This window comes from Eurosta solidaginis, chromosome 1 (assembly GCF_040869045.1).
Source record: "Eurosta solidaginis isolate ZX-2024a chromosome 1, ASM4086904v1, whole genome shotgun sequence".
NCBI classification, from domain to species: domain Eukaryota; kingdom Metazoa; phylum Arthropoda; class Insecta; order Diptera; family Tephritidae; genus Eurosta; species Eurosta solidaginis.
The window spans coordinates 250,051,761-250,077,475 of NC_090319.1; the positions used below are offsets into that span (position 1 = coordinate 250,051,761).

The window sequence follows — 25,715 nt, forward strand, 5'->3', positions numbered from 1 at the left end:
TACAGCTGAGTAATTTTATAGCTGACAACTAACTAGTAAGTTCTGGAAATAGAAAAGCCTAGAAATATGCAACAAGGAAACCAGACAGTACAAAAGACAGTAACAGTAGAGGCGCAACAATCAGTTTGATTTAAGACGCTATTTGGCGAGCAATATTAGTGTAATTCTGAAGTACTTTAATAAAGACCGTTTTGCAATATTGAATAGTGGAGTTATTTATTCAACAGTTTAGTGATTCCAACGTTAGCAGAAGGTTGCAAATAAGAGGAATTGCACTAAGTTCATTACAATACGAATATACAAGTCCAATATAGTGCCGACAATTCAAATCATTTCTTCCACGTTTCAAACCAACAGTAATAAAAATAATTGTATTTAAGCTTATTTCGTGCTCAAATAAATGTTAGTGGCAGCCATTACAATTCGCATTGTTTATAATTTTTTCTTTCTATTTTTCAATTTGTCTTTCAATTTTCGTTTCGTACATGGCTCTCTGTTTTGTTACTGCCATTATTGTCAATTTATTTTCATATATATTTTTGTTGTCGTTAAATTTTTTATAAAAAAAATTATTTCTCCTTTTGCTTTTATTTCTTGTTTACCTCCTTTTAACACCCTCTTTCCCTCAAATGGTCCATAAAGCGATGCCGCTCCAACTACTTCTGTCTGATAATTCTCTCTTCATTTATTTTCATTTTTATTTAGCTGCTTTTACTTCCGCTGTTGCTCAATAAAGGTTAATTTCATTTAATGACTTGAAATTGATTTTGCTGCTGTTGCATGCTATAAACGCCGAGCGTGGAAAACTGCCGGTACGTGCTAACTCTTTGCCATTTTATATCTATCCTTAGAGATATCTAGAAAATTCATCTAAAGTTTGAAGCCGTGAAACTAATATGAGCTTGCATATACTATATATATGTACATATATACACATAGTACATTAGACTACCCGCAACGACAACGTTTTGATTTTCTGCACTTCACTGGCTTGTCTGAGAGGCCGGGTAAAAAAAAAGAATCTATTACACATATTGTCACTTGCGAAGCGAATATATTTGGCGAGTCGAACAGATTGGCGAATTCACATCAAATTTGCATTGGGAGTGGCGAATGAACTTATTCGACTGCCATGTGTCATTGCCATTCAAACAAATTTAATTAGTTCATCCGAATTTGACGTTTCTGTCATCTGTTTTTATTATTTATTTGTGCACAAACAAAAATGTAAAAACAAGTTTATTAAATAGTAATAAATAAAGTTAAAAATGTTTTATAACGTTGATCTTTTTTTCGAAGACAATTACAATGTTGAGCCGCGAGTTTATCTTCTTCGTCAGCGGCGTTTTATAAGAGATTACTCCAATCCCATGGAGCTTCCGTCCACAGTGTAAGTGCAGTGCATATTGGTTATTCAAAATATGTAAAGTTTTTGTGTATTTATTGTGTGTTTTTAGATTCATAGCAAATTTCCGGCTAAGCAAAGATGCATTTATGTATGTGCTGGACAAAATCAAGGATAGTTTTCACTGCCGCTTGTCATCATCTGTAACGCCAATGCTAAAATTGTGTTGCGCACTCCGTTTTTTTGCCCATGGCATTTATCAGCAAGCTGTAGGGAATGATTTTCATTTGGGACTTGCGCAACCTACAGTTTCCCTCATTTTAAAGGAGATACTGCCAATTTTGCAGAGAGAAATTTGCAGGGCGGCGATAAAAACCGAAATGACAGAAGAGGAAAAGCAACAAGCAAAGAGCAAATTTTTCATCAGGTCAGGAATACCCAACGTGATTGGCTGTGTTGTTGGTACGCATATTGCGATTTATGCTCCCAGCGCAAATAGACACCTCTATCTGAATAGAAAAGGGTTTTTTAGCATAAATGCGATGATTGTAAGTTGTCAAGACATGGATACATAAAATATTGTTGTTAGTAAATTGTATATTTCAGGCTTGCGATCATGACATGAATATCCGGTTTGTGGATGCTAGATATGCTGGTTCAACACATGATTCGTTTGTGTGGAATAATAGTTCCTTAAAAAGTCATTTGGAAAATATGCATCTTAGCGGCGATAACTCTATTTATTTAGGAAATTTTGCTAGTTACATCAACACAAATATAATCGGGGTATTAAGACTTAGCTCGTTACTCAAAACTATCGACTAACGGAGTAACGAATCAAGTCCAAATACCCTTACTTTTTATGACGTAATGTTAAAAAAAATATACTTATTTGTAGGTGATTCCGGGTACCCGCTGAGTGCCTACTTACTAACACCCTTCCGTCTTGCAGAGTCCGGAACTAGGGAATCAATTTTTAATAAGAAGCACGCAAAAGGTAGAAACGTCATAGAACGTACGATCGGAGTTCTGAAATGCCGTTTCAGATGCCTCCTCGGAGAAATGCGCTACAATCCTGACAAGGTTAGATCCATTATAAACATATGTTGCGCTTTGCACAATATTTGTAAGATGTTTCGAATCAGTGACCCAGACGAAGCAGAAATTTTTACTGACGCCATTGTATCGTCGGAGCCAAGTAATGAAGATGGCAACGGTACACCAGGAGAGCGTCGCAGAAGACAAATAGCTGATGCTTTACTGTAAAACAAGTAGGGCCGTTTTAATGGACAACAGTATTAATTTATACCTATATTTTGTATTTGAATACAGTGATGCTAGTGAGCTAAGGAATGTACCGAAATTATTTTTATTCTCCGTAATGAACTTGAAGTTTTATTAGCTGTATTTTATTCCCAAGCTAAAAGCAAAAAAATACAAATTTTAAAATATGAAGATTTTATTGAAATTCCTATGAATTAAATAGAAATAAGATTAAATTGAAATCATAAAATGGACATTTGCTTAATTTTTATTTCTTTATTTAATAAAAATCAACAATTCAATTCAGACTTATAAAATGGTGAAGGTACATATATATTATTACTACAAGTAAATAAATAAAAATCAAATATTTATTTCAGACTTTTTAGTTGACGATATGCGTATTAGGTTATTGCTGCTTATTTCATAAGTATAAGTAAGGCCACTCATATTAACATGTTCTATTTTTTTGTATTATTTCGTTTAGTTAATTTTTTTTTGCTAATAGAATACCAAAATAGGAGTCGTGCACAAATATACGATCTAAACTTTGTGGATATTTTTAAAGGTTAAAAGACGTTTTTAGAAATGTTGAAATTTCTTTTTAATAATTCAAACCTCAGAACTGAAAATATCTTTTTGTAGCCCATTAAACTTTCCTTCATATGAAAGTATATGATGTCTCCAGTAAATAATTTTAAAAACTAACATAGATTTGAGCCGTTCGGCGAGTCGGCCTTAAGAGTTATAATTTAATGGGATACAGAAATATAACTTCGGTTCAGATGTTTGAAATATTTGAAAAATTTTTCAAGATATTTCAAAACCTTTTTTAACTTTTACAAAATGTTCACAAAGTTTGGAGTGTCGATTTAAAGGGTCTTAATTTGGAATCCCAGCAAAAATAAAACCTAATACGAAATGTTAAAAAAAATTAGAACATGTCAATATGGGTGATCTTATAATTATGAACTGGGGTATATTACACTTAAAAACTAGTTTAAAATAAATCACATATTAATTCAGTACTTCATTAGAAAATAAGATAAATAAAAATAAACACAAATTCAGTCACGTAAAGAAAAAATAGAAATGAAACTGAAAGTAGTTGGACGATTTTATTATTTCCTTAGATTATATTTCAAGGTTTTCAGTTCCAACTCCTTCATTTTCATCTCCATTTTTTCTTTCTGTTGTCTTTTTCTTTCAACACTTTCTTCCTTTTTTCTCTCTTCTTTCTTTTTCAATAGTTTTATTTGGTCTTTTTTGAGTTCGTACGTTTTTCTAGCATATCTTGCCATTTCGTCTAATTTTTCCGTCATTTTTGTAATTTCCTCGCAAAGGGTTTTTTGCATTTCTCCCTGCTTTTCAAGTGCCTTCAAGCGCATATTTTCGCGATCCTCCAGTGTCATCCTCGGACGGGGAGTCGATGAACTTTGAGTGATATTTAAGTCTCGAGGATCTTCTTCACCCTCGGTTTCGCTCTCACTCGTGTTGTCACTCTCACCCCCGTTATCACCCGGATTATTTGTTCCAAAGGACTGTCCTGTCGGTTTGGCGGCTTCTTGGAGGTTCAGTAGCTCATCCACGGATCTCTCTAGCGCAGATAAACTTCGCTGGGCGTACGGTCCTCCTCCAGTGGCTACGGTCTCGCTGCGGTTTGTAGAAACCTTTTTTTTAAGCTTCAACTTATAATCTAACCAAACCTAGGACAAATATATTGGTAAGTATGAACTGACACGCAGAATACAATTCAGTTACTACTAGAGGCCTGCACGGATACGATGGTTCGGGTATATAACTAAGTAACGCTTCTGACGATTATCACGTTGTCAGTTACTTTGGAAACTTGTATCGTGATATCGTACGGTTACTTTTGAAACTAACTGGTTAAATATCTTATCGGGTATTATCAGAAAAATAGTAGGCGGTGGCTCGGAGCTAGGATCTAACCAAACCTAGAGCCCATCTCAGCACCTTTCACAATGCCAGTAACATACCCGAGTAGATACGTTAGCAGGTAAAGCTGCTTTACTCGAGTCGATTTCCTGGTAAATTTTCTCAAACAAAGTGCCTGCTTGTATATGATGGTTGAATTGAGTTGGTAGTCAAAAAACCATCAGTAATTCGACTCGTGTAAAACAGCCTTAAGTATCAAAAGTAACTCCAGTCAGTAACCGTACGATGCTACGATACCACGATTCTGCGATGTATACTTTTGTATTATTCGTGCAGGTCTATTCTTCTTACCTTGTTCCAGTCGCGCCCGTTACGGATTGGAGGACCTATGGAGTTAAGATCCGTGGCGAAATGGTCCCACAATTCTGCCCTGCTCCTCCTGGTCTCTCCAAAATTCCCCATGCCTCTGGCGACGTCTGGATTATTTTCCATTAGCTCGACCAGCTTTTGGAATTGCTGCGGCGTTGTTCTTCTCATTCTGAAAACTTCATTTATTCAAACCAATAACTCAATTTAATTAAATGAATTACTCACTTTTAACTATTTATTCAATTTATTTACTTTTTTCCATTGAAAACATTCAAATAAATGCCAATACGTCCTTTTCTATTTTCAAGCGCGAACAAAATAAGCATTCGACAAATTTTGACAGATTTGGCGAAGCGAATATGATTTTTTCGCTTGTGGCAATTCGACAAATTCATCTTCGTCACTCGTTCGACTTTTTTTTGGCGAATTCGCTAACGATTCGCATCTCGCAATTCGAGACCGCGAAATTCAACAAAATTTTCATTCGCTTCGCAAGTGACAATATGCGTATATAAAAAAACTGGACATTTGTAGTGAAAGAACTCCATGCGAAATTGACCTAAAGGCTGAAAATGCACCAAACATTGGAGTATATATTTTGTGGTTAATATCTCCCAAACAAATATCAATTGAAGAGACTTTGCATATGTGTAATACTATCAGGAATGAATCCTACATATAAATATTTCACCGGTAAGTGTTCTTTGAAGGACTTTTAATCTGCAGGAAGATTTTAATACAGATATTGTTTTTTATACCCTGTCAGAAGTTCCTTGTGGAAAGACAAAATTTGAAACTTTAGCAAATGCCATACATTCTGTGGGCGGTCTAATATATATAGTGTATATACATACATACATATATACATACGTACATATGAACATATAGCACCTTTTTTCTAATCTATGAGCGGCTGTCCTGATAGGGATCGAACACACTTCTGATTACTTCTCAACATTGAGATGTGATAAAATTTAATTTTTGTGGCATACTTTTTGGCGTAATTAGAAATAGAGAAATAGAGAATAGGGTTTCCCAATAAGGGCCAGTTCAATTCGAGCAATTTTAACCACCGATATCAATTCGTTAACAGCGATCTGCTGAAATAGGTATTGCCAAGGCGTACATTTTCACATAATGCAAAAAATTGTCCATATAAAAAAAAAATGTATGTAAGGCGCGATAACCACCGAAAGGGTTTAAGTCCGGGATTGTCTTCCAATTTCCGACGTGCTTCTTTTAATTTTTCCTACAAATGCAATGCAGATGAATTTTTACTGAGAAGCTTTCATGGCAGAATTACACTCGGAGTGTCTGCCAAATTACAGCCGAGGGGCGACCCCGCTTAGAATAACTTTTCTTTAATTAAAAAAACTTCTTTCTAAAAGTTTGATGTTGCTTTGCCCGGACCATAAACCCAGGATCTTCGGTGTGGTAGGCCGAACTTGCTACCACCATACCACAGCGCCCGCCGTAATATAGTAATCTTAAACTGTGGACCTCTTCCACAGGTTTGAAAAGTTCGATCACAGAAACGATGTAAGCTATGTGAATAAGGCATATTATAGCAACTAGGTTGAAAATCATATTTTAAATTGAGTTGATGAACCACTATTTTGTCACCGTAGAGCGTGGCTATACCATAGAAAACTCGTTTGTCGATTAGGGGCGACCCCATTCTTATATTATTTATTCTAGTGTAGACAAAGAGTCACACTTGCTTCACGAATATGTACTCCAAGAACATGATAATCAGCATTCGCTTAACTTAACTAATATCAACTAATCCAAATCGAAACACACTTTGATTGATTTTTAATTAGCGAACTTACGGCGGGTCTTGCAAGTAGCTCAACGTTGTTATAAATTCGCTTAGCTAATTCTGCATACATGGCTTTGTAAATACATAAAAAGTATTAGGGATAAACACTCCTGCAAGGATATGACATTAATGGGGCTTATAACTAAACTAACACTGTTTCACAACCCTGTTTTCACGTCTTGTATGGGTATATTTTGCTCCTAATGCCTCTTACGATGATCATGTGTATGTATTCCTCTTATTATGTATGTTACACTGTGCATTAGCCAAAAGCGGCAATGAGAAATATCAAGAGAAGCTAATAGAAACATTCCAGTAGTTCAGAGCAAATCGTAAGCATTTTTACGCTTACTGTACCTAACGAAAGACAATCTGTACTTTTACCAAACCAAGTATTTTGTGCATTATTATTGGGCGCTTTCAGGGAACACTATTTTTACTGATACGTTGTTTCCCTCATTTAAGTGATAGAAAAATTTTTTTTTGAACGGTGAGTTGTGCCAACTGTGTAATAAATATATGTACTTAGATTGGAAGGAAAATGACTTGATAAATTATTTTGTACACTTCACCATAACATTTAGAGGAAAAATTGTATTCAAAACCAACGCTTTAAAATGTCAAAAAACTGCTAGACAGACGAATAAACACGTTGAGCAAATGCAGCGAAAAATATTTGTGCTCAGTAATTTGACGTAAAATTCCAACCATTGAGTGGATCGTAACTAGTCAACAGTGCATTTAGAGAGTTATCACTCAACGACTGCTCAACATTTGTGTTTCCTGATAGCGCCCATTATGCTGTAAATGTCAAACAAAAAATAGAACCCTGCTTTTGAAATGTTAGTATAAATATGTGAGAAATCCAACATACAAATCTATTTTATAGGACGGCTCTAGTACACTAAGTTTGCTTTGCAATGAACACTGATCCAGGTTCAGATTGAATTTAACATGCAAATGCAACAACAATGTGTTCCATATGGATTAATTTGTTATTGCATTTTCATTTAAGGCTTTCATCGGCATCTGGATAACTGTCGATTGTAACACGACTCTTAAAAAAAATTTAAGGCGCGACAACCTCCGAAGAGATTTTAGGCTGACTTGTTTAATGCCGACTCCGAACGGCATCTGCAAAGCAGATGAGTTTTCACTCAGAAGCTTTTCATGGCAGAAATACACTCGGAGTGTTTGGCAAATTACAGCCGAGGGGCGACCCCGCTTAGAAAAATTTTCTTGTAATTGAAAAAACTTGTTTCTAAAATTTTGATATTGCTTTGCCCGGGCGTGAACCCAGGATCTTCGGTGTGGTAGACGAAGCATGACTCTTGGTAAGGCGAAAATTCAGAGAAGCTAATCTAGGCAAATTCAGTATCAGGTGGTGTTATCCTATCAGCTGATTGCTTCTTGATAATTTTCAAGCAACGCCTTGGTACAACAAGATGTCAGATAGTCGAAATCAATACGAATTGTCTTTGGACTTAACATTCTTTTTCACGGCGTCAACCCGCCATCACCTTGTATAGATGCGCCATGTAAGCAAATAATATGAAATCGAATCAAAATTGACGACAACAACAAATATATTTTTATATTTATTTCAGAAAAGTTTAAAAATTTGTTTTGTAGGGCAAGCGCTCAATCTAAATTAATTTGATAGTTAAGAAAGTTGGCGGCCGCCGTTCTGGGGTGGTGGCATGCTCTACCTACCACACCCAAGAACCTGGGTTCATGTCCGGGCAAAGCAACATTAGAAATTTAGAAACAAATTTTTTTTATTAGAAACTTTTTTTAAATTTATTAGTGAAAACTCGTCTGTCTTGATGATGCCGTTCGAAATCGGCGTAAAACATGTACACTGAGAGAAAAACGCCGGCTGGTCTTAAGATATGAATATTAATGAGAACAATGTTCTTAAATTAAGTTAAAGAAAAAGAAACGGTACAATTCGTATACATCACAATGTCATAAACAACATTTGGCACAAGCTCTGAAGTGGCCAGCGGCGACGTTGTTGCGCTTGCGATCGCGTGGCGCGTGTTCGATCACCGTCAAGTTCTGAAGTTTTTTAAAACAACTTTTTTATCATCTATTATTTGTAACTCTTATTTTTCCTTCAATTCTATTTTCCATTCATTCACATACTCACAATACTTCTTACTCGAAGGATTAATCAATAAAGGAAATATGTATGTATATGAAAAAATTAATATTATGCGTTTTTCCTCAAAGTTTTGGATTTTAATAATGGTTTTTTTTTTGTTATTAATATTTTTTATTGATGACAAAAAATGATCATTAATAAAGAAAAAACTAAATGGGTGCCTACTAAAAAAATTGCCTTTCCACACCCAGAACGAAAACTGTTAAATCGACCACAAATCGTTCCTGGAGCGTGAGAACGAAAAATTTTAAATCAAGCAAAAATAGTGCTTGGAATGAGCACAGAAGATTCACACATCAATACCAAACTGCATAAACAAAGGAGGCCAAATCAAGCATTCCGGAATTGTTGTATTTGTAATCGAATTTGAAAAAAAAAAAGTTTTATTACGTAGCGCTTGTGACATTTTTTGAATTATTACACTTCTCTCATAATTCGTTACCAGTGTTCGGAGTATTTAAAACTATTACCTGAGTAAACGACTACGCAGGACCCAGCTTAATTGCTGCCTCGACATTTGGCAACTCTACCGCCTTGACCTGGCGAGCGCAGTACACGAACACAAAACGTGCTCAACCGTTTTCTCTTGCAGCTCACACTTCAAAAATGTTTCTCACAAAAAAGTTATCTGCCTTATTATCCAACGCACTTGGAGTCGGCCAAAAGCTTATAGGATAACCAATTAATGGAAGAAAAATGTGCTTTATATCCCCGGCTATTTATCACGAAAAATATTATTTATTATTTTTTTGGAAAGATATACAGGATCGTACTTAAGAGTCAACTTGGCTGCTTGCGGTTTACCATAAATATTTCATGTTCTTTTAATGACGAAAGTTTTTAAGACCGGAGTAGATTCCTGCAGTAACGATAATGGTAACTGACGTACAGAGTGCGGGAGAACAGGAACCCGATACCACGAACGCCGATGATGAAAAACACGCTCCGGCACCCAACTATGACGAAGTGAGAATGGCAATATCCCGGCTTAAAAACCGCATGGCACCAGGTAATGACGGAATGCTCGCCGGGCTGTTCAAACAAGGAGGCGAAGAGTTGATATTAGATAAAGGTGCCTCTTCCGGTAAATGAGGACAAGTCGAAGTACTTGCTGTCATCGTGGCCTGTGCAGCCACGTCACTGTTGACGGATATAAATTCGAGACTGTGAAGGATTTCGTCTATTGGGAACCAGCATTAATAGCAAAAACGATGTTGGCTTAGAAAGGAAGATTTATAGTCCTGTCCGTGATGTCGACGGCTAGTATCGAAAGAGGTTTAATGATGAGCTGTATGAGCTTATTTTTATTTTATTTATGAGCAATTATGACGATAGTGCAGCGAATAAAAACAGAAAGCTTCGCTAGCTAGGTCATGTTATGCGCATGGATGAATACGCTCAGGTCAAGAAAGAAAGTAACCGCAGTTTGGAAGCAGAGGAAGAAGAAGACCTCCACTACTGACTCAACGTACTTAATTTTTATATACAATTTCTGGAAGTACTGTATGTTTAATTTTGGCAGAACTTACAGATCGCGCACGGACACATTTTTTGCTTACATTTTACTCCTTCCGCAAGAAAAAAGTACAAAAACTGTAAGTAAAATCTGAACAAACATATCTTAAGAGACGAACAATGAATTCACGTCAAAAAATATTATCCTATCATCACTTGTAAATAATCAGCTTTTCATACGTTTGCAATGAAAGCTGCAACCAAGGGATATTAGGTGCCAAATCGACCCAAATAAGCCTTTGAGTTAAAAAATGAAGTTGGAGGTAGGAGCGGAGCAAAATACTCCGATTGGGATAAAGTCTGCAATGACACATGTTTTCAAAAGCATGACGTCACGCCGAGACAATTTATTTCACAGCTATCTCTGATTTATTTGCTCTCTAATTTTTTATACGTGATCTGTTTATTGGTTTATGACCAAACTGGTCATAAAATTTGAAAAACTGTTTTACTACTGTTTACTGCTTTAAATAAGCCCATCAGTCACAGGTTGAAAATAAAACGTACTTAACAAACTTTAATCAAAGAATGTTCTTAGTTTTGAATTTACTTCGTTCGTTTTAGAACGTTTTTTCTCTGAATGTAGAAGAGAAGCTTGGCTTAAAATTTCCTCGTAGGTTATCGTGCCTTGCATTTATTTTATTTTATATGCTATTTGAAATTGAATCAACATATTCACCTTTATCGTCAATTTCTGAATAAAAATTTTTTATTTAAAATAAAGAAAATATGTTATAACGAGTTAACCCGATCTCAGACAGAAACTTGATGGAATCACAATTCCTTTAATGAAACAACAAATGTTTCCTTTCACACAGGGTCTTTTACTATATAAACGAAGATATGTCAGAGACCTCAAAAAAAATATTAAGGGACTTTTATGCAAATGGGCATCAATGCACGCAAAGTTCCTCAGCATATTTTATAGTGTACACTAACAAAAAACACGGCCATTCATCTGCTACGTGTTTGCAAAAACGCTACATCAAAAATTGTAGTCAACAAACTGTCAAAACAAAAAAAAAAAAAAACAAAAAATTTGAAATGAAAAAATTTGCTCACGATCCTTGGCTTATATTTGCCTTAACAACGTTTTTAATGTCAAATATACAAAACTCTGAGCTCCGTTATTTTTCAAAATGAAATGTGACTATATTTTGCACTCCACTGCACACCAACCTAATAAAAACGCACTGCTTCTTTGCAACGCACGAACATTAGCGACTTTTTTCCCTTACCGAAATAACCGAAACGACGATGTTAAACATGCGTGCAAACGTCAAACCGAAATGTCACTCAGAGCAGAAATTAGAAATCGAGTTAGCTGTTTACGCATTAAATTCAATATCGGGCAATTTGTATGGGCATGAGACATTTTTGACAGAAAAATGATGCAGTGTCTTTTTATTATGTTGGCCTGTTAGGCATGCAATAAAGCTATGAGGCAATCAAGAACTTGAATATAGGACTAAGTATTTCACTATGCGCGGTGTTTCATGCAAGTTTAAACTACCATTAAAGTTGACTAGAGTTTAACCCTGCCACTTCGGCTAAATTTTCAAGACATTTTTAATAAAGATAACTTTTACTCTTACCCAAAAACCATGATACAATAAACCAGACAGGTGAAGTCAACATTAAACAAGTAAGGAAGGCTAAGTTCGGGTGTAACCGAATATTACATACTCAGCTGAGAGCTTTGGAGACAAAATATGGGAAAATCACCATTTAGCAAAATGAACCTAGGGTAACCCTGGAATGTGTTTGTATGACATGTGTATCAAATGAAAGGTGTTAATGATTATTTAAAACGTAGTGGGCCTTAGTTCTATATGTGGACGCCTTTTCGAGATATCGCAATAAGGGTGGGCCAAGGGTGACTCTAGAATGTGTTTGTACGATATGGGTATCAAATTAAAAGTACTAATGAGGGTTTTAAAAGGGAGTAGCCCTTATTTGTATATGTGAAGGCGTTTTCGAGATATCGACCAAAATGTGGACCAGGGTGACCCAGAACATCTTCTGTCGGGTACCGCTAATTTATTTATATATGTCATACCACGAACAGTATTACTACCTTGATTCCAAGGGATTTTGATTTCGCCCTGCAGAACTTTTGCATTTTCTTCTACTTAATATGGTAGGTGTCACACCCATTTTACAAAGTTTTTTCTAAAGTTATATTTTGCGTCAATAAGCCAATCCAATTACCATGTTTCATCTCTTTTTTCATATTTGGTACAGAATTATGGCATTTTTTTCATTTTTCGTTATTTTCGATATCGGAAATTGGGCGTGGTCATAGTCGGATTTCGGCCATATTTTATACCAAGGTAAAGTGACTTCAGATAAGTACGTGAACTAAGTTTAGTTAAGATATATCGTTTTTTGCGCAAGTTATCGTGTTAACGCCCAAGCGGAAGGACAGACGGTCGACTGTGTATAAAAACTGGGCGTAGCTTCAACCGATGTCGCCCATTTTCACATAAAACAGTTATCGGTATAGAATCTATGCCCTACCAAATTTCACAAGGATTGGTAAATTTTTGTTCGAACTATGGCATTAAAAAAATTAAATGAAAAAGGGCGGAGTCACGCCCATTTTGAAATTTTCTTTTACTTTTGTATTTTGTTGTGCAATATCATTACTGGAGTTGAATACTGACATATACTGTAAAGATATTCAATTTTTTGTTAAAATTTGACTTAAAAAAAAAATTTTTTTTATGTGGGCGTGTTCGTTATCCGATTTTGCTAATTTTTATTTAGCGCATATATAGTAATAGGAGTGACGTTCCTGCCACATTTCATCATAATATCATCAACGACTGCGAAATTACAGCTTGCAAAACTTTTAAATTACTTTCTTTTAAAACTGGACGGTACAACGGCCATTGTCCAAAATTTTTCTAATTTTCTATTTTACGTCATAAGGTCAACGTACCTACCAAGTTTCATCGCTTTATCCGCCTTTGGTAATGAATTATCACACTTTTTCGGTTTTTCGAAATTTTTGATATCGAAAAAGTGGGCGTGGTTGTAGTCCGATTTCGTTCATTTTAAATAGCGATCTGAAATGAGCGCCCAGGAACCTACATACCAAATTTCATCAAGATACCTCAAAATTTACTCAAGTTATCGTGTTTACAGCGGACGGACGGACATGGCTAAATGAATTTCTTTTTTCCCCCAGATCATCTTGACATATAGAAGTCTATATCTATCTCGATTAGTTTATGCCGTTACGGATTACCGTTATGCGAAAAAAGTTAATATACTCTGTGAGCTCTGCTCAGCTGAGTATAAAAACGGAGTCGCATTTGACAATACTTGTCGTCATAAATTCAAATGTTCCCTCTTGAATCATTTGCAGCATTGATTTTTACGTTATCATAAAAAAACTATTACATTAATGCGTTTCTTAAATGTGAAGTAACGTACAGGGAAATACTGCCTGCGGTCTGTGTTTTCTTTTGTGTGAGGGTTTATTTCCTTTTCTTGAGTGGAAATTGAAAAGTTTAACTCAACCGAGAATGGTTGGATCTTCAGAGTATATCATTTTCCACAAATAAGGAATATGGAAACATACTGCTGACGTCATTGAGATGATTGACTATTTGGAACAATATCATGAAGTTGCGGATTATTATCTGGGAGGGCTGCAGTTAGGATTGACGGCACATTGTCCTGAGACCCAACCTATAACGATGTAAACCAAGCGTTGAGGAAGGCTTATTGAGCAGAAAATTGGTGTACAAATATATAGCGGCAGAGGTATTACAGCAAAAGTTCTGCAACAAACCGGAGCTTATAGATATACCTGTTGGCAAAAAAAAAATGTTTGGCTTATGAGAACTACATTTTAAACAGCTCTAGCTAGCCCTGGAAAGGTTTAGACAAACATGAATAGCTCCCTGTCGTATGATCAAACCCGACAGACATTGCTCTGACGTTATCTATATATACACCGGCTTCTTCTCTGTATAACCCTCTCTCTTATTTTTCTCTCCCGTGTGTACATTCTAGTTTTCCTTAATAGGCTCATTCATTCTTCTGTAAATCTTCCTTATTCTATTATTTATTTATCTTTATTCTTAATCCCCCCGTTAACCTCTATTTACTACTTTGTCTGAAACCATTACCCTTCTTTTTACTTTTACTCTCACTATCCATCATCCTCTTGTTCTTTTTACTTTTCCGATTTCCCTAAATCTTCCACTACTATTTCTTCCTACTTCCTCTGTTTTGTCAGATCTTTTCTTCTATGTTTCCGTACCAAAAACTTTGAAATATATGACCGGATTATGAGAGTCGTGAGATTTTTTGTTGTTGTACTATTGAGATCACAAAATATTATTCAGTTCCAATTTGAAATAACGTCTTCGTGTTTGAACGTTTTTTTTCTTCAATGAATGCTTAGAAGTCACTTTCAACGTTTGCTCAATCTTGAAGCATTGATGTTGGATTCGGTTTTTTTCTTTTTGAGTGCTCGTTTTCACTATCTTTTAACTTTTTTCTTTTGTTATTCTGTCAAATATCATCATTATTATACCTTTGTTATCATCTTTTCACTTAACAATAACTTTGAACATTGCCGTATTCATTACTACGCACATCACTTAAAAGGTTTTCCCTTCAATGAATATTTCTAATTGTATTTTTAAAACAGTAGGATGGTTTTTCGAAAACCTACACTTAAAACGTTATATGCGACTGCTGTTCAATTAAAATTTGTAAGTTTGTGTTTATTAACCCTGTATGTACTTCCACTTTGTATTGTTTTAATAAATTAGACCGATGTATAAAAAATGTTTCGTATATTGGACAAGACCCTTATTATGCACTGCAATGACTCTGTTCTCCGTTGCTCCAACCATTTTGCCAGTTATCGTAAAAAAAACTGAATTTCGCATGCCAAGCAGTGCGCTACTTGACCTGTCCGAAAACAGAATTTGCTTAAAAATCAGTGTTGGGTATCAACAAAATACCAAATAAGCAGCTAAAATATAAAATTTATATGCAAAATATTCTTTTTTGTTTTTAAAACTGATTTTTGGTTGAAAAGGTCTGTTCCTAGTGAATTCAAAAACGTTTTTTAAAAATTGGCTTCAATCGCTGCACGGAGGTATATACGAGCCTGGAAAACAATCAAGCAGCAGCAAATCTGGAAGAGCTGCATGCAAAACTGCTACACATGTAATTTGGTCTTTAATTTTATAGCTCTAACTATTGAGATTTAATAAATCTTATATTTCAACCTGAACTGTCCCCACTTGAGGTTTATTTGACGTTTTATTTATTCACATTGGGTAATAAATTGGGACGATGTGAGGCAGTTTGAGTTTTATATATGTATGTAATTTGTTTACCAAAAAAGTCGAAAATTTTCGAATAAACATATCGTTGGCTTATATTCAGTCTCACTATCAGCAATTTTTAGTAAAATATGTTTTAGATGGTACAATCATCTCTGACTCTCCCTGCCTCAGCCTTACAACTTAGTTCAAATGATATTAGGCTGACGGCAAAATACTCGCTATAAGCTATGCCAGGTGAGAAGCAATTTTTGTTTTCATATACTTATTTTATAAGATTGAAACATTTCTGACACCGTGACTACTTTGACAATCATCTCTGACTCTCCCTGCCTCAGCCTTACAACTTAGTTCAAATGATATTAGGCTGACGGCAAAATACTCACTATAAGCTATGCCAGGTGAGAAGCAATTTTTGTTTTCATATACTTATTTTATAAGATTGAAACATTTCTGACACCGTGACTACTTTGACAATTTTCCATAAGAAATAATTTTCAATGTTTGCTATCTTTATATGTATATAGGAGCGTTTTTCGCTTCCACTCTATCGTCAGCCTAAATAAATACTGACTGTGGCTTCCTCTTGTAGTAGTACGTGGCGTATGAGTAACATTTGCATTGCGAACGATTTACGTCAAATTTCAGTTAAACCGTACCTTCAATTATACAAAGCAAATTACATTTCATATGCAACTTTATTTCTATATGAACCTCGTCAACTTCTCATGGCAGAGTTATCATTCACATCGTCGTTCAATTGACAGAAACATTAATGTGTAAAAAACAAAATTTTGAGAAATCAAGGTTTAAAATTTACTATTTTCCATATATGTAAAATATATTGCTACTACAGGCTGGGTACACTTACAAACATCAGAGTGCCGATTTATTGCTGTTTAAATGTTTTTGTTAATAATCGAATGTAGGTATCGAAATTAATATTTTTTCTCGTCATACTTATGGTGCTACAATCACAAAAATTTTGTAGGGTCTTTTTTTGATTTCGAATTCAAAACTTATTGTGAGCATATTGTACCAGCAATATAGGAGTATAACATGTTGTGATGACAGTGTACTTTCTTCTTCTGCAAGAGTAGGAACAGGGTTATCCTCTCGCGACCTGACAAAGGTGTTTGCTGATTCTGTGTAAATTTTTCCTAGGGCCTGGATCAAACGGCTGTGTTGGCAAGTGCCCAATCTTATCATAGTGCTCATGAAAATGCTTCCTTAACCCTGTTGGAGACAGGGACTGCCTGTTCAGCATTTCGTTTTGCTCTTTAAAACTGAGCTCGTTTGCCTCGCTATGCAGGGGTCGTAAGGAGACATCCCGAGGCAGCTTTGAGTGCAGCATTTTGGCAGGCCTGCAGCCTCTTCACAAAATTTGTGGTCTTTTGCACGGGAGAGGGGTGATCCTTCTTTGTTTTGGAGGAGCGTGCCTCGATCGGCTCTTTCCAAAGCTTTTGATAGTGCCACGATCACTGTCCTATGATGAGGTTTTTCCTGATGTAATCCTTAATTTATCTGAGTTTAGTGTTATTGACATTAATTTTCTTTCAAAACAGAATTAATATTAATTGGTTTTAGTTCCATTGACACTATTGCACGCCACCGACTTTTATATTTTATTGAACATTCAATGGTTTACTCAAAATCGAAAAGATGCACATTCATGTTTTTGGTAACAAAACGACGATATGCAAAAATCTCTTTAGCCAAAACTCGTAATAAAGAATTCAGAATTCATTTTGCAATTAAGTAATAAAACAAAGTTAAATAAGCTAACCAAGATATGAAAAGTAATCAAATCTTGTTTACTCTTTGGTTATAAACGAAAGTTGTGTCTACATACATATGTACGGGTAAATTCAGTATGTACATAGAAAATATTGAGAAGATTGCACTTACTTATTGGCTTGGTTGCTAATGATCCTAGACATAAGACGATTACCCAAAAGTTATACATTTTCAGTTTTGCTGTGCTGATGGCGTGGGTCGATGGAAAAATTTTTGTTGGGGTGTGCAATGAAGTGGATGCAACAAATTGCCAAGTCAATTGACTTCGTTAGCTTTGAAGTTTCACTTGTAAAATTTTTATAAAAATTATTTTTAAATGAAACTTTGCTCATCGGTTGGTTTGGGTTTTAAGTTGATTATCTTCACAATATTGAACTCACAATTTAATCTCTTTTATCAAAGGTGGTGTCGCATTAACGGGATTACAAATATTAGGGAATAAATTTGCTTCCGTTTACAATTTCCGTGGGATTATTTGACTTAAGAAGTGTTTGGTTTATTTTTATCTATTATGTTTTTTACAACGTGCCGGGTAGGAATAAATCAGAAGCTTTGACATAAAACTACAATACGTGTGGGAGTTGAAGGGATGTGCTACTAAATCGATGGGAATTGATGCACGTAATTTTTTCCAAAAAATTACATTTTTCTTCCTATTTTCGGCCTTTCATGTATCTTTTCCTAATTTACGGGTGCACAAAATTATAAACTTGTCGATGTCATTAGGTGCACCATCAATCATATCGTCAACTTTTTGTTGTTGTGCTGTCGTATACAAATTTACAAATTTATATATTTCTTTTTGGTTTTACCATGGCACGTAAGTATCTCTTACATATGTACATATATTTTACCACTTCTCATTTGAAGCTAGATGGTATTCGCTATTAAAGTAACACTATTTTACCAATTTTCCAATTTTCTTTTTTAGCTTATAAAACTTAAAACTTTCTCACAAGTAATTTTTTACTCTTTTATGTAGCACAATATTTTTAAATTTGTTTCACGTGCAACTGGTTGGGGCCACAAGAGGGCTTTGCCCCTTTATTTACGGTTTAACACTTGCGTTACACAGTTTGACGTACACACACACATGCCATTTGAGTTCAACATTCACATTTGAGGGTGCCAGTCAAGCGCTTTGCTTAATATCCCTATTCTCCTGTTTATTTCCACCAGAAAAATTTCAAAAAAGAAAATGTTCACTGACAGCAACACCAGGAAAAAAATTCCCCAAAGAAAAAACAAAAATAAAAAATTACTAAAAAAAAACTCCAAACCGCGTCTACACTGCCGCTGTATGTGCAAAGCGCAATGTAAAATTTCCTTTTCCGGATAAATCACTTATTTCCGTCAAATTCAAATGACTGGCGAGCGACAATCAACAAATCGAAAATATTTGAGCTTCACAGTGACAGGTAGTTTTGCTTTGGCACCCACCACAAGCGCAAGTGGTGACAAGCCCAAAACACAACTCTTAATAGCTTAATATGTTCTATGTATATGTGTAAGTATTTGGTAAATGTATATCCGTGGTTTGCGGTTAAGGCGCGTTCAAAAACAACGTTAGCCGCCGTTTTGCCGTCGCTTTACTTAATGACTCAATTTATTTCAACACTCGATGTTTTCCGCTCGCACTTAACATACGTATGTATGCATGTGTATGTGTATCGATATATGTATGTATGCAAGTTATCGTTGTTGTTGTGTATGTAGTCCTGCTGTTGCATATGTCACACCACTTTCACTAAGAACCGTTTTATGTGCTCAAGTTATACATAAGTGTGTGTAAGTTATTTGCACGCGCGCACTTGTTGTGCTCATCTGAAGAGTTTACCCTAGACTGATGATTGCAGGAACCGTTTCAGGAAATTTGTTAGCGAGCAAACCCTACATGCAATACTTTTTGCTTTTACGCCAACACCGACAACTTTAACACCAACACAATACCAATAGCCGAAATATAGCAGAGCAACTGTGTTAGTACGACCCACTTCAGAATTATGCGGGTGTTTGCTCAGCTTTTGCTCGAAGCTTTCCAAATATGCTCCAAAGAGAGTAAAAGAGATAAAAAAAAATGTTATTTCGTGCCCTTTAAAGAGCCTTGAAGAGAGTAATTTGGAAATTTGGGACAAACATTTAGTTGTATAAGTCTCGGAGCTTTTATTTCTTGCATGTTGTTATGGCTTCTAAAAGACACATTTGTTGCTTCCTTATCAATAGAGTTTATGTGTGAATTTGTGTGACTTTGCGTTGGGGGGGATGGTTTGTTGCTGGTGCATTTGGGCTTTTTCGTTGTTTGGACATCTGCCTGGGTTTGGAAGTTTACCTTGAAAGAAGAGTCTTGCAATTTCTTTGTGTAAAGTTTCACAAGGTCACACTTTACAGAAAAATCGAATGTAAGAGTTTTCGTATTATTTGCTACTGTATCTTAGATTCGTTCATCGCAGTCAAACTTATAAAATACAATATAAATTTTATAAAGTATCGAATGTATCGAGCCATAGCAGCCGAAAAGACTTAAAGTCATTTTCTAATGTCAAAATTCAAATTTCGCCCGAAATTCGAGTTCAAGGGCCATTTGGAGTCTACTAGAGCGGAATGTGATTATAATATTAACGGCTTATCACAGTGTTTTAAAGTTTGAGTTGGGAAAATAAATTATTTCGAAAATTGTGTCGTTTAAGGTTTTTTTGGCAGCCATGGCTCGATATATGTGGTACAAAGTTAACGACTAATGTCATAGCAGGTCACAGGGAACTGAAAATGGGTAATTGGAAGTTTTGAACTTCCAACAAGCTAGGTATATTTATTTAACGAACTTGCAAAATTAATAAAGGTTCCTTCCAAACAAGCATACCAACAACGTGATCCCCATTATTTCCAGTAACTCGGCCAAAATACTTATCAAGTTTGTAATTGATAGAAGCTATGGGGGAGCTGGGCTTAATCAAAAAGTTTGCCTCGAATTCCATGCAGAAAATTGTGAAGGTCCTGTGATTAAACCCATTTTTTCAGCTGGGTGTTATAAATATTTTGCTAACCAGACCTGTCGTGATTACCTGTGTTATTATTCCCTTTCACTTTCATGTTTGGAAATCTTGTAATTGAGGACTTTCCATGGACATGCTTCAGAACCATACAATAATGCAACATGATAAAAAAATGTCGCAGGGATCGTGATATATGATATGGGAAGACATAGAGATGTTGAGAGATCCTTAGAAAATTCATACAGATAATGTGGAATCGAGGGGTAAATTTTTAAGTAGCTTCCCCTTGAGTTTCTTACTTGAACTCTCACATAGTTCGGACCACTGAGACAATGCAATTGGAAAATTTGTAAGAGATTTGGAGTCATGGGATAGGCTATAGACTCAACACCTCTTACGTAGTTGACCTGATGACAATGCAATACATAAGGGAAACAATTCCGATAGCTCGCGCTCGGGGTGAGGTTAGGTTGGGTTTATCTGACCTGTCCGTGAGAACCTCAATGAGTACATAGTGTTACCAAAAGTTAAAAAAAGTGTGTGAGGGCGAACTTTGAGTTAGTGTGTTTTTGACAAGAACCCTAAAGTTGGATGTTTCTGAAAAATGTTTTTATCTGGCTGGCGAAATAGGGTAGAGTTGGCCCAGCCAACGATTTATTTTACATCGGTAGATTCTTATCTCTATAAATAAGCTTTATCAAAAACGGAAGTATTAAGGTAACGTCTTAATTGAACAAAAGCGGAATCAATAAAACATTTCTCTCAATGTAGAAAAGTACCTTCATATTACCTTCGTCATTCTTTCGTTCACATTGGAATATGGTTTTAAAAAACGGGTCCCAAGCCGAACGCTCATCCAGCATAGCGGGGAAACCCAGCGAAGAATCAAACCACTCAACAAATACTTCTTTGAACAAAGTAGACATAGTCATCTATTGGCAAACGAAAATCATGCTCTACCAGGCGCTTATCGTACCAATGCTGCTGCGATAAAGTGATTAGCTGTATCTGCGAGCTTCAAGCAGACATCAGCATAGACCAGCGAAGGTATTCTTTTTGGAACCCACCTTCGCAACACAGTGTTTATCTATATGGTGTAACTCCAAGCCAACTTTCACTAACCAGGCTGCTTTTGGCGATGTAACATTTTTGACTTTTATTATTACAATCCACGCACTAAGGGCGATTCATTTTGTCAAGAATGTCCAAATGGATTAAAATGAATAGTCTCACCACGTTTATAAAAGTAATACATGTATTTGTTTATTTAATTAACAAAAGGTTTAGGTTAAATTATAATTCAAATGTTAAGGAAATTGATTGTACCACGAATTGACTACCGTTCTGCTTCACAGTCAACCAGCGAATGCCCCTCAATGCTCTCACACGCAAACTGTCGGTGACAGCTCGGCCTTTCCTGACATTTCGTCCTGCATGGACGAATCATCGTCGTCGTCGATACCATCAAGTTCAGGAATCAATGCACACCACGGTTTTATGTGATCCACACTACATATGTTGCAATAACGTCTTTGTGTATGTGTTGAGTCTGGTAGATCTTCGATAATATATCTGTCGTAGTTAAGTACTTTCGTAACAATATATGGTCCTTTAAATGCGGGATCCAGCTTATGGGAGAGACCTGTTGCATTTGGAACATGATCAATGACCACTAAGTCGCCAACATCATATTTCTTTGGAGTTTGGTGTCTTTTGTCATAACGCTCTTTCCACTTATGTCTCTCTGCCATTATATTGTTTGCTGCTTCATCACGTTTCACCTCGATATCTGGATTACCCTTATCATCATCGTTTATAGCTTGTATCATTCGGTTGTATGTTACATCTCTGGGATTGAAATAAAACACAAGTTCATTAGGCGTGTATTTTGTTACCTCATTACGTTGGGAATTAATCGTCCATTGAATGTTTGGAAGCATTTTATCCCATGTTTTGGCCGTTTCGCTCATACATTTCAAAGCGTTGATAACTGTTTTATTTACGCGTTCGGCCTGTCCGTTAGCTCTCGGTGTTCGTACTGCAGTTTTGTGGTGTTGAATACCATGATTGGAAATGAATTCTTCAAATTGCCTCGAAGTGAACGCCGTACCTCGATCTGATGTTATTTTAAGTGGTTGACCAAAAATGGCCATGATTTCTTCTAGTGCTTTTACGACTGGTTCAGTTTTCGTAGTTCTGACTGCCTTTAGGATTACGTACTTACTGAATCCGCATACAACTACTAATATGTACGAAAACCCTGATTTGCTGCGTTGGAATGGACCCACATGATCAATAAAAATGTGCCTAAATGGGATCGGCAACACATCGCTTACGTGCAATTGGCTTTGCGGTTTACCTCCCGTCATTTTATTTAAGCAACACTCTTCACAAGCTGCTATGTATGCTTTGACATACCTCCTCATGCGTGGAAACCAAAAATGTTTGCATAGTCGCTGTAATGTTTTTTTCTAAAGAAAAATGTCCAGAGTCATCATGACATGACTTAACAACTCGCCATCTTACTGCCTTTGGTACTGCTAATTTCATTTCGCCCTTAGCTTTTCTAAATAATCGACTGTTATGCATCGTATAATCGGTTTTCATTTGCTTAATTGTAGCTTCATCTGCCGTTTCTTTCCCTGTAATTATATCGCTTATTCGTTTTAAATTTTCATCTTGGAGTTGCATTGAGTAAATCCAATCATCCATCGTATTGCCTCGGTTAAGTTTCAATACCTTTTCTGCAACAGTGTTTGTACCTTTCGATATTTCAACAGGCGCTCGACTAAGTGAGTCTGCGTGCTGCATTTTAGACCCAGGTCGATATGTACATGTAAAATCAAATTCTTGTAGTTTTAGCCACCATCTGGCAATGCGCGGCTTCAACGCTGTAGTGGACTTAGTTGTTGCAATTGCATTGCAGTCCGTTCGTACAACAAATGGAGTACCGACTAAATAAACTCGTAATCGTTCAAGCGTCTCTACGATCGCCAATACTTCTAATTCATGTGATGGATACGTAGACTCAGCTGCATTACATCGTCTGCTGTAATAGTGTACCGGCTTCCAATCCTCGCCTTCTAGCTGCAACAACACTCCAGATAGCCCTATGGAACTAGCGTCGGTGTGTACTTCGTGGCTCTTTGTTACGTCAAACAAAACTAACACCGGCTGAGTGCAAAGTGCATGTTTTAATTTTTCAAAAGCTATGGCATATTCGTCTGTCCACACGAATGTTTGTGCTTTCTTTAGTAACGTTGTTAGCGGCATAGCGGTACTACCATAATCGGGTATAAACTTCCTGAAAAACCCTGTTAAGCCAAGGAATCGACGGACTTCACTTACATTAGTGGGTTGAGGAAAAGCTTTAATTGATTTTGTTTTCTCTTCACCAGGCTTAATACCATCTTGGCTTACGACATGGCCTAAGAATTTAACATTTCTTGACATAAAAGTACATTTACTTGGTTTTAGCGTGAGACCAGCATTTCGTACTGCATCCAAAAACTCGGCTAGGACATCAATACCTTCACTAACATTCTTTGTTGCAATTATAACCTCATCAACGTAGCTTATAATTTTATCTCGGTTTCTCAAACCACGTACAAGTTGAATAATCATCTCCTGAAAGACCATTGGTGCATTTCGCAGTCCAAATGGCATTACATTATACTCATATAATCCCTCAGGCGTCAAAAACGCTGTGAACTTCTTGCTCTCCTCATGTAATGGAATTTGATAATATGCTGCAGTCATATCAAGGGTGGTAAAAAACGTATTCCCCCCAAGCTTTGACAACTGCTCTTCTACTATTGGCATTGGGAATTGTTTTTTTATGGTGACCGCATTAAGTGCCCTAAAGTCAACGCACATTCTATCTTCCCCGTTTGACTTCTTCACTATTACAACTGGAGCTGCGTAAGGTGATGAACTCTGACGAATTATATTGTGCTTAAGCAATTCGTCAATTATCGTGGAAACTACAGGTCTTTGGATAAAAGGTACCTGGTACTGCCTACCTGTAATTGGTTTCTCGGTGCTGACAACGATTTCCATAGTTGTTGTTTTACAACGTCCAAGCTTTCCTAAATCTTCTGCAAAACAATCATCGTATTTTTCTAGTAAGTGAAGTACTTCATGCATTTCATCTTTGCTTAATGATACATTAACATTAAAACCCTTTGCCGTATTTTTCTGTATTTGCATATTTCCCGACTGTATAACCAGTGAACAATCTTTTCGACACAAAACATCTCGTCCAATGAACAGATCGTATGGCATAAACTCGTCGGGTACTACATGCAATTTCGTATTCAGTTTGCTGCCTTCTATAACTAATTCTACTTCAATATCTTCTTTGCTTTCAACGCTTGCACCCCCAAATCCCTCTAACTTTCTAGCACATACTTTCTTTTCCACATTGGTTGGTACTTTGGATTCGGATATGATTGATGTGTCGCTGCCAGTATCGATAAACGCCGAATACTGGTCACCATTCAGCAAGACACTTGACATTAAAGGTGGATATAAATTTTCACTAACTACCTTTGCAACCGTTGATTTTTCATAGCGGCAAGACTTAGAATCGTGTCCCACCTTGTTACATTTTGCGCATCTTTCCTTTCTTGCAGGCTTTGGACATTTTGCTGCAATGTGTCCATACTCGTTGCAATTAAAACATTTTGTATATTTTTTTTCTGTAGTAACATTTCGTGTTACCTCGTTTACATTTCTATTACCACTATCTGTACCTTTGAACGCACAATATACATTTGCTAAACTATCAAGAGATCGCAATAAATCGTTACATGTTGATAATTTCATTGCCATAAGGGTTCGTGTTAAATTACTGTCATTTAACCCCCCAATAATATATGTATTGATTGATTCTTCATCAACCTTACCTCGCCTACCAATATTTAACATAGCGTAATAGTATTGACTATAAGTTTCATTTGTTCGCCTCTTTCTTCGTGATAATTCCGTGTGCACTTCTGCCGTACACATTGTGAAAGGAAAATCTGTTTGAAATGCTGATACAAAAGCTGACCATCGTTGAAATACGGTTTGTGCATCGAGCCATTCTTTGGGCACCCCTTTCAGCTTTGATTGAGCGGCTAACAAAATTTCTTGCTCAGACCATCCGTATGCTTCTCGTAGCTGTATAACTTTATCAACAAACTGTTTCGATGTTAAACTCCCTTTTAATGGATCAAAATCCGGTAAT

At 36.2% G+C, this 25,715-nt stretch overlaps 2 protein-coding genes across 2 annotated transcripts in view; one reads left to right on the top strand and one right to left on the bottom strand.

Moving 5' to 3' along the window:
• Positions 1 to 18,242, bottom strand: part of beat-VII (beaten path VII) — a 599,011-nt gene extending 580,769 nt beyond the window's left edge. The window contains exon 1 of the mRNA XM_067760324.1: positions 17,604 to 18,242. Coding sequence (XP_067616425.1) covers positions 17,604 to 17,661 — 58 coding nt within the window. The 5' untranslated portion in view covers positions 17,662 to 18,242. The remainder of the gene's footprint in view (positions 1 to 17,603) is intronic.
• LOC137241901 (putative nuclease HARBI1) lies at positions 1,047 to 2,959 on the top strand. The gene is made up of 4 exons (XM_067769257.1): positions 1,047 to 1,390; positions 1,458 to 1,893; positions 1,952 to 2,105; positions 2,244 to 2,959. Exons 1-4 carry the CDS (start codon positions 1,269 to 1,271, stop codon positions 2,609 to 2,611), a joined length of 1,080 nt encoding a protein of 359 aa, XP_067625358.1. The 5' UTR covers positions 1,047 to 1,268; the 3' UTR covers positions 2,612 to 2,959.
• Positions 18,243 to 25,715: the final 7,473 nt, after the last annotated feature.

What these genes read in the sequence shown, in the direction of transcription:
- LOC137241901 (XM_067769257.1), top strand. Translation starts at nt 1,269, where the DNA reads ATGTTTTATAACGTTGATCTTTTTTTCGAAGACAATTACAATGTTGAG. An exon ending in TTAGCATAAATGCGATGATT is followed by an intron (nt 1,894 to 1,951) that starts GTAAGTTGTCAA and finishes TGTATATTTCAG; the next exon opens with GCTTGCGATCATGACATGAA. An exon ending in TTATTTAGGAAATTTTGCTA is followed by an intron (nt 2,106 to 2,243) that starts GTTACATCAACA and finishes ACTTATTTGTAG; the next exon opens with GTGATTCCGGGTACCCGCTG.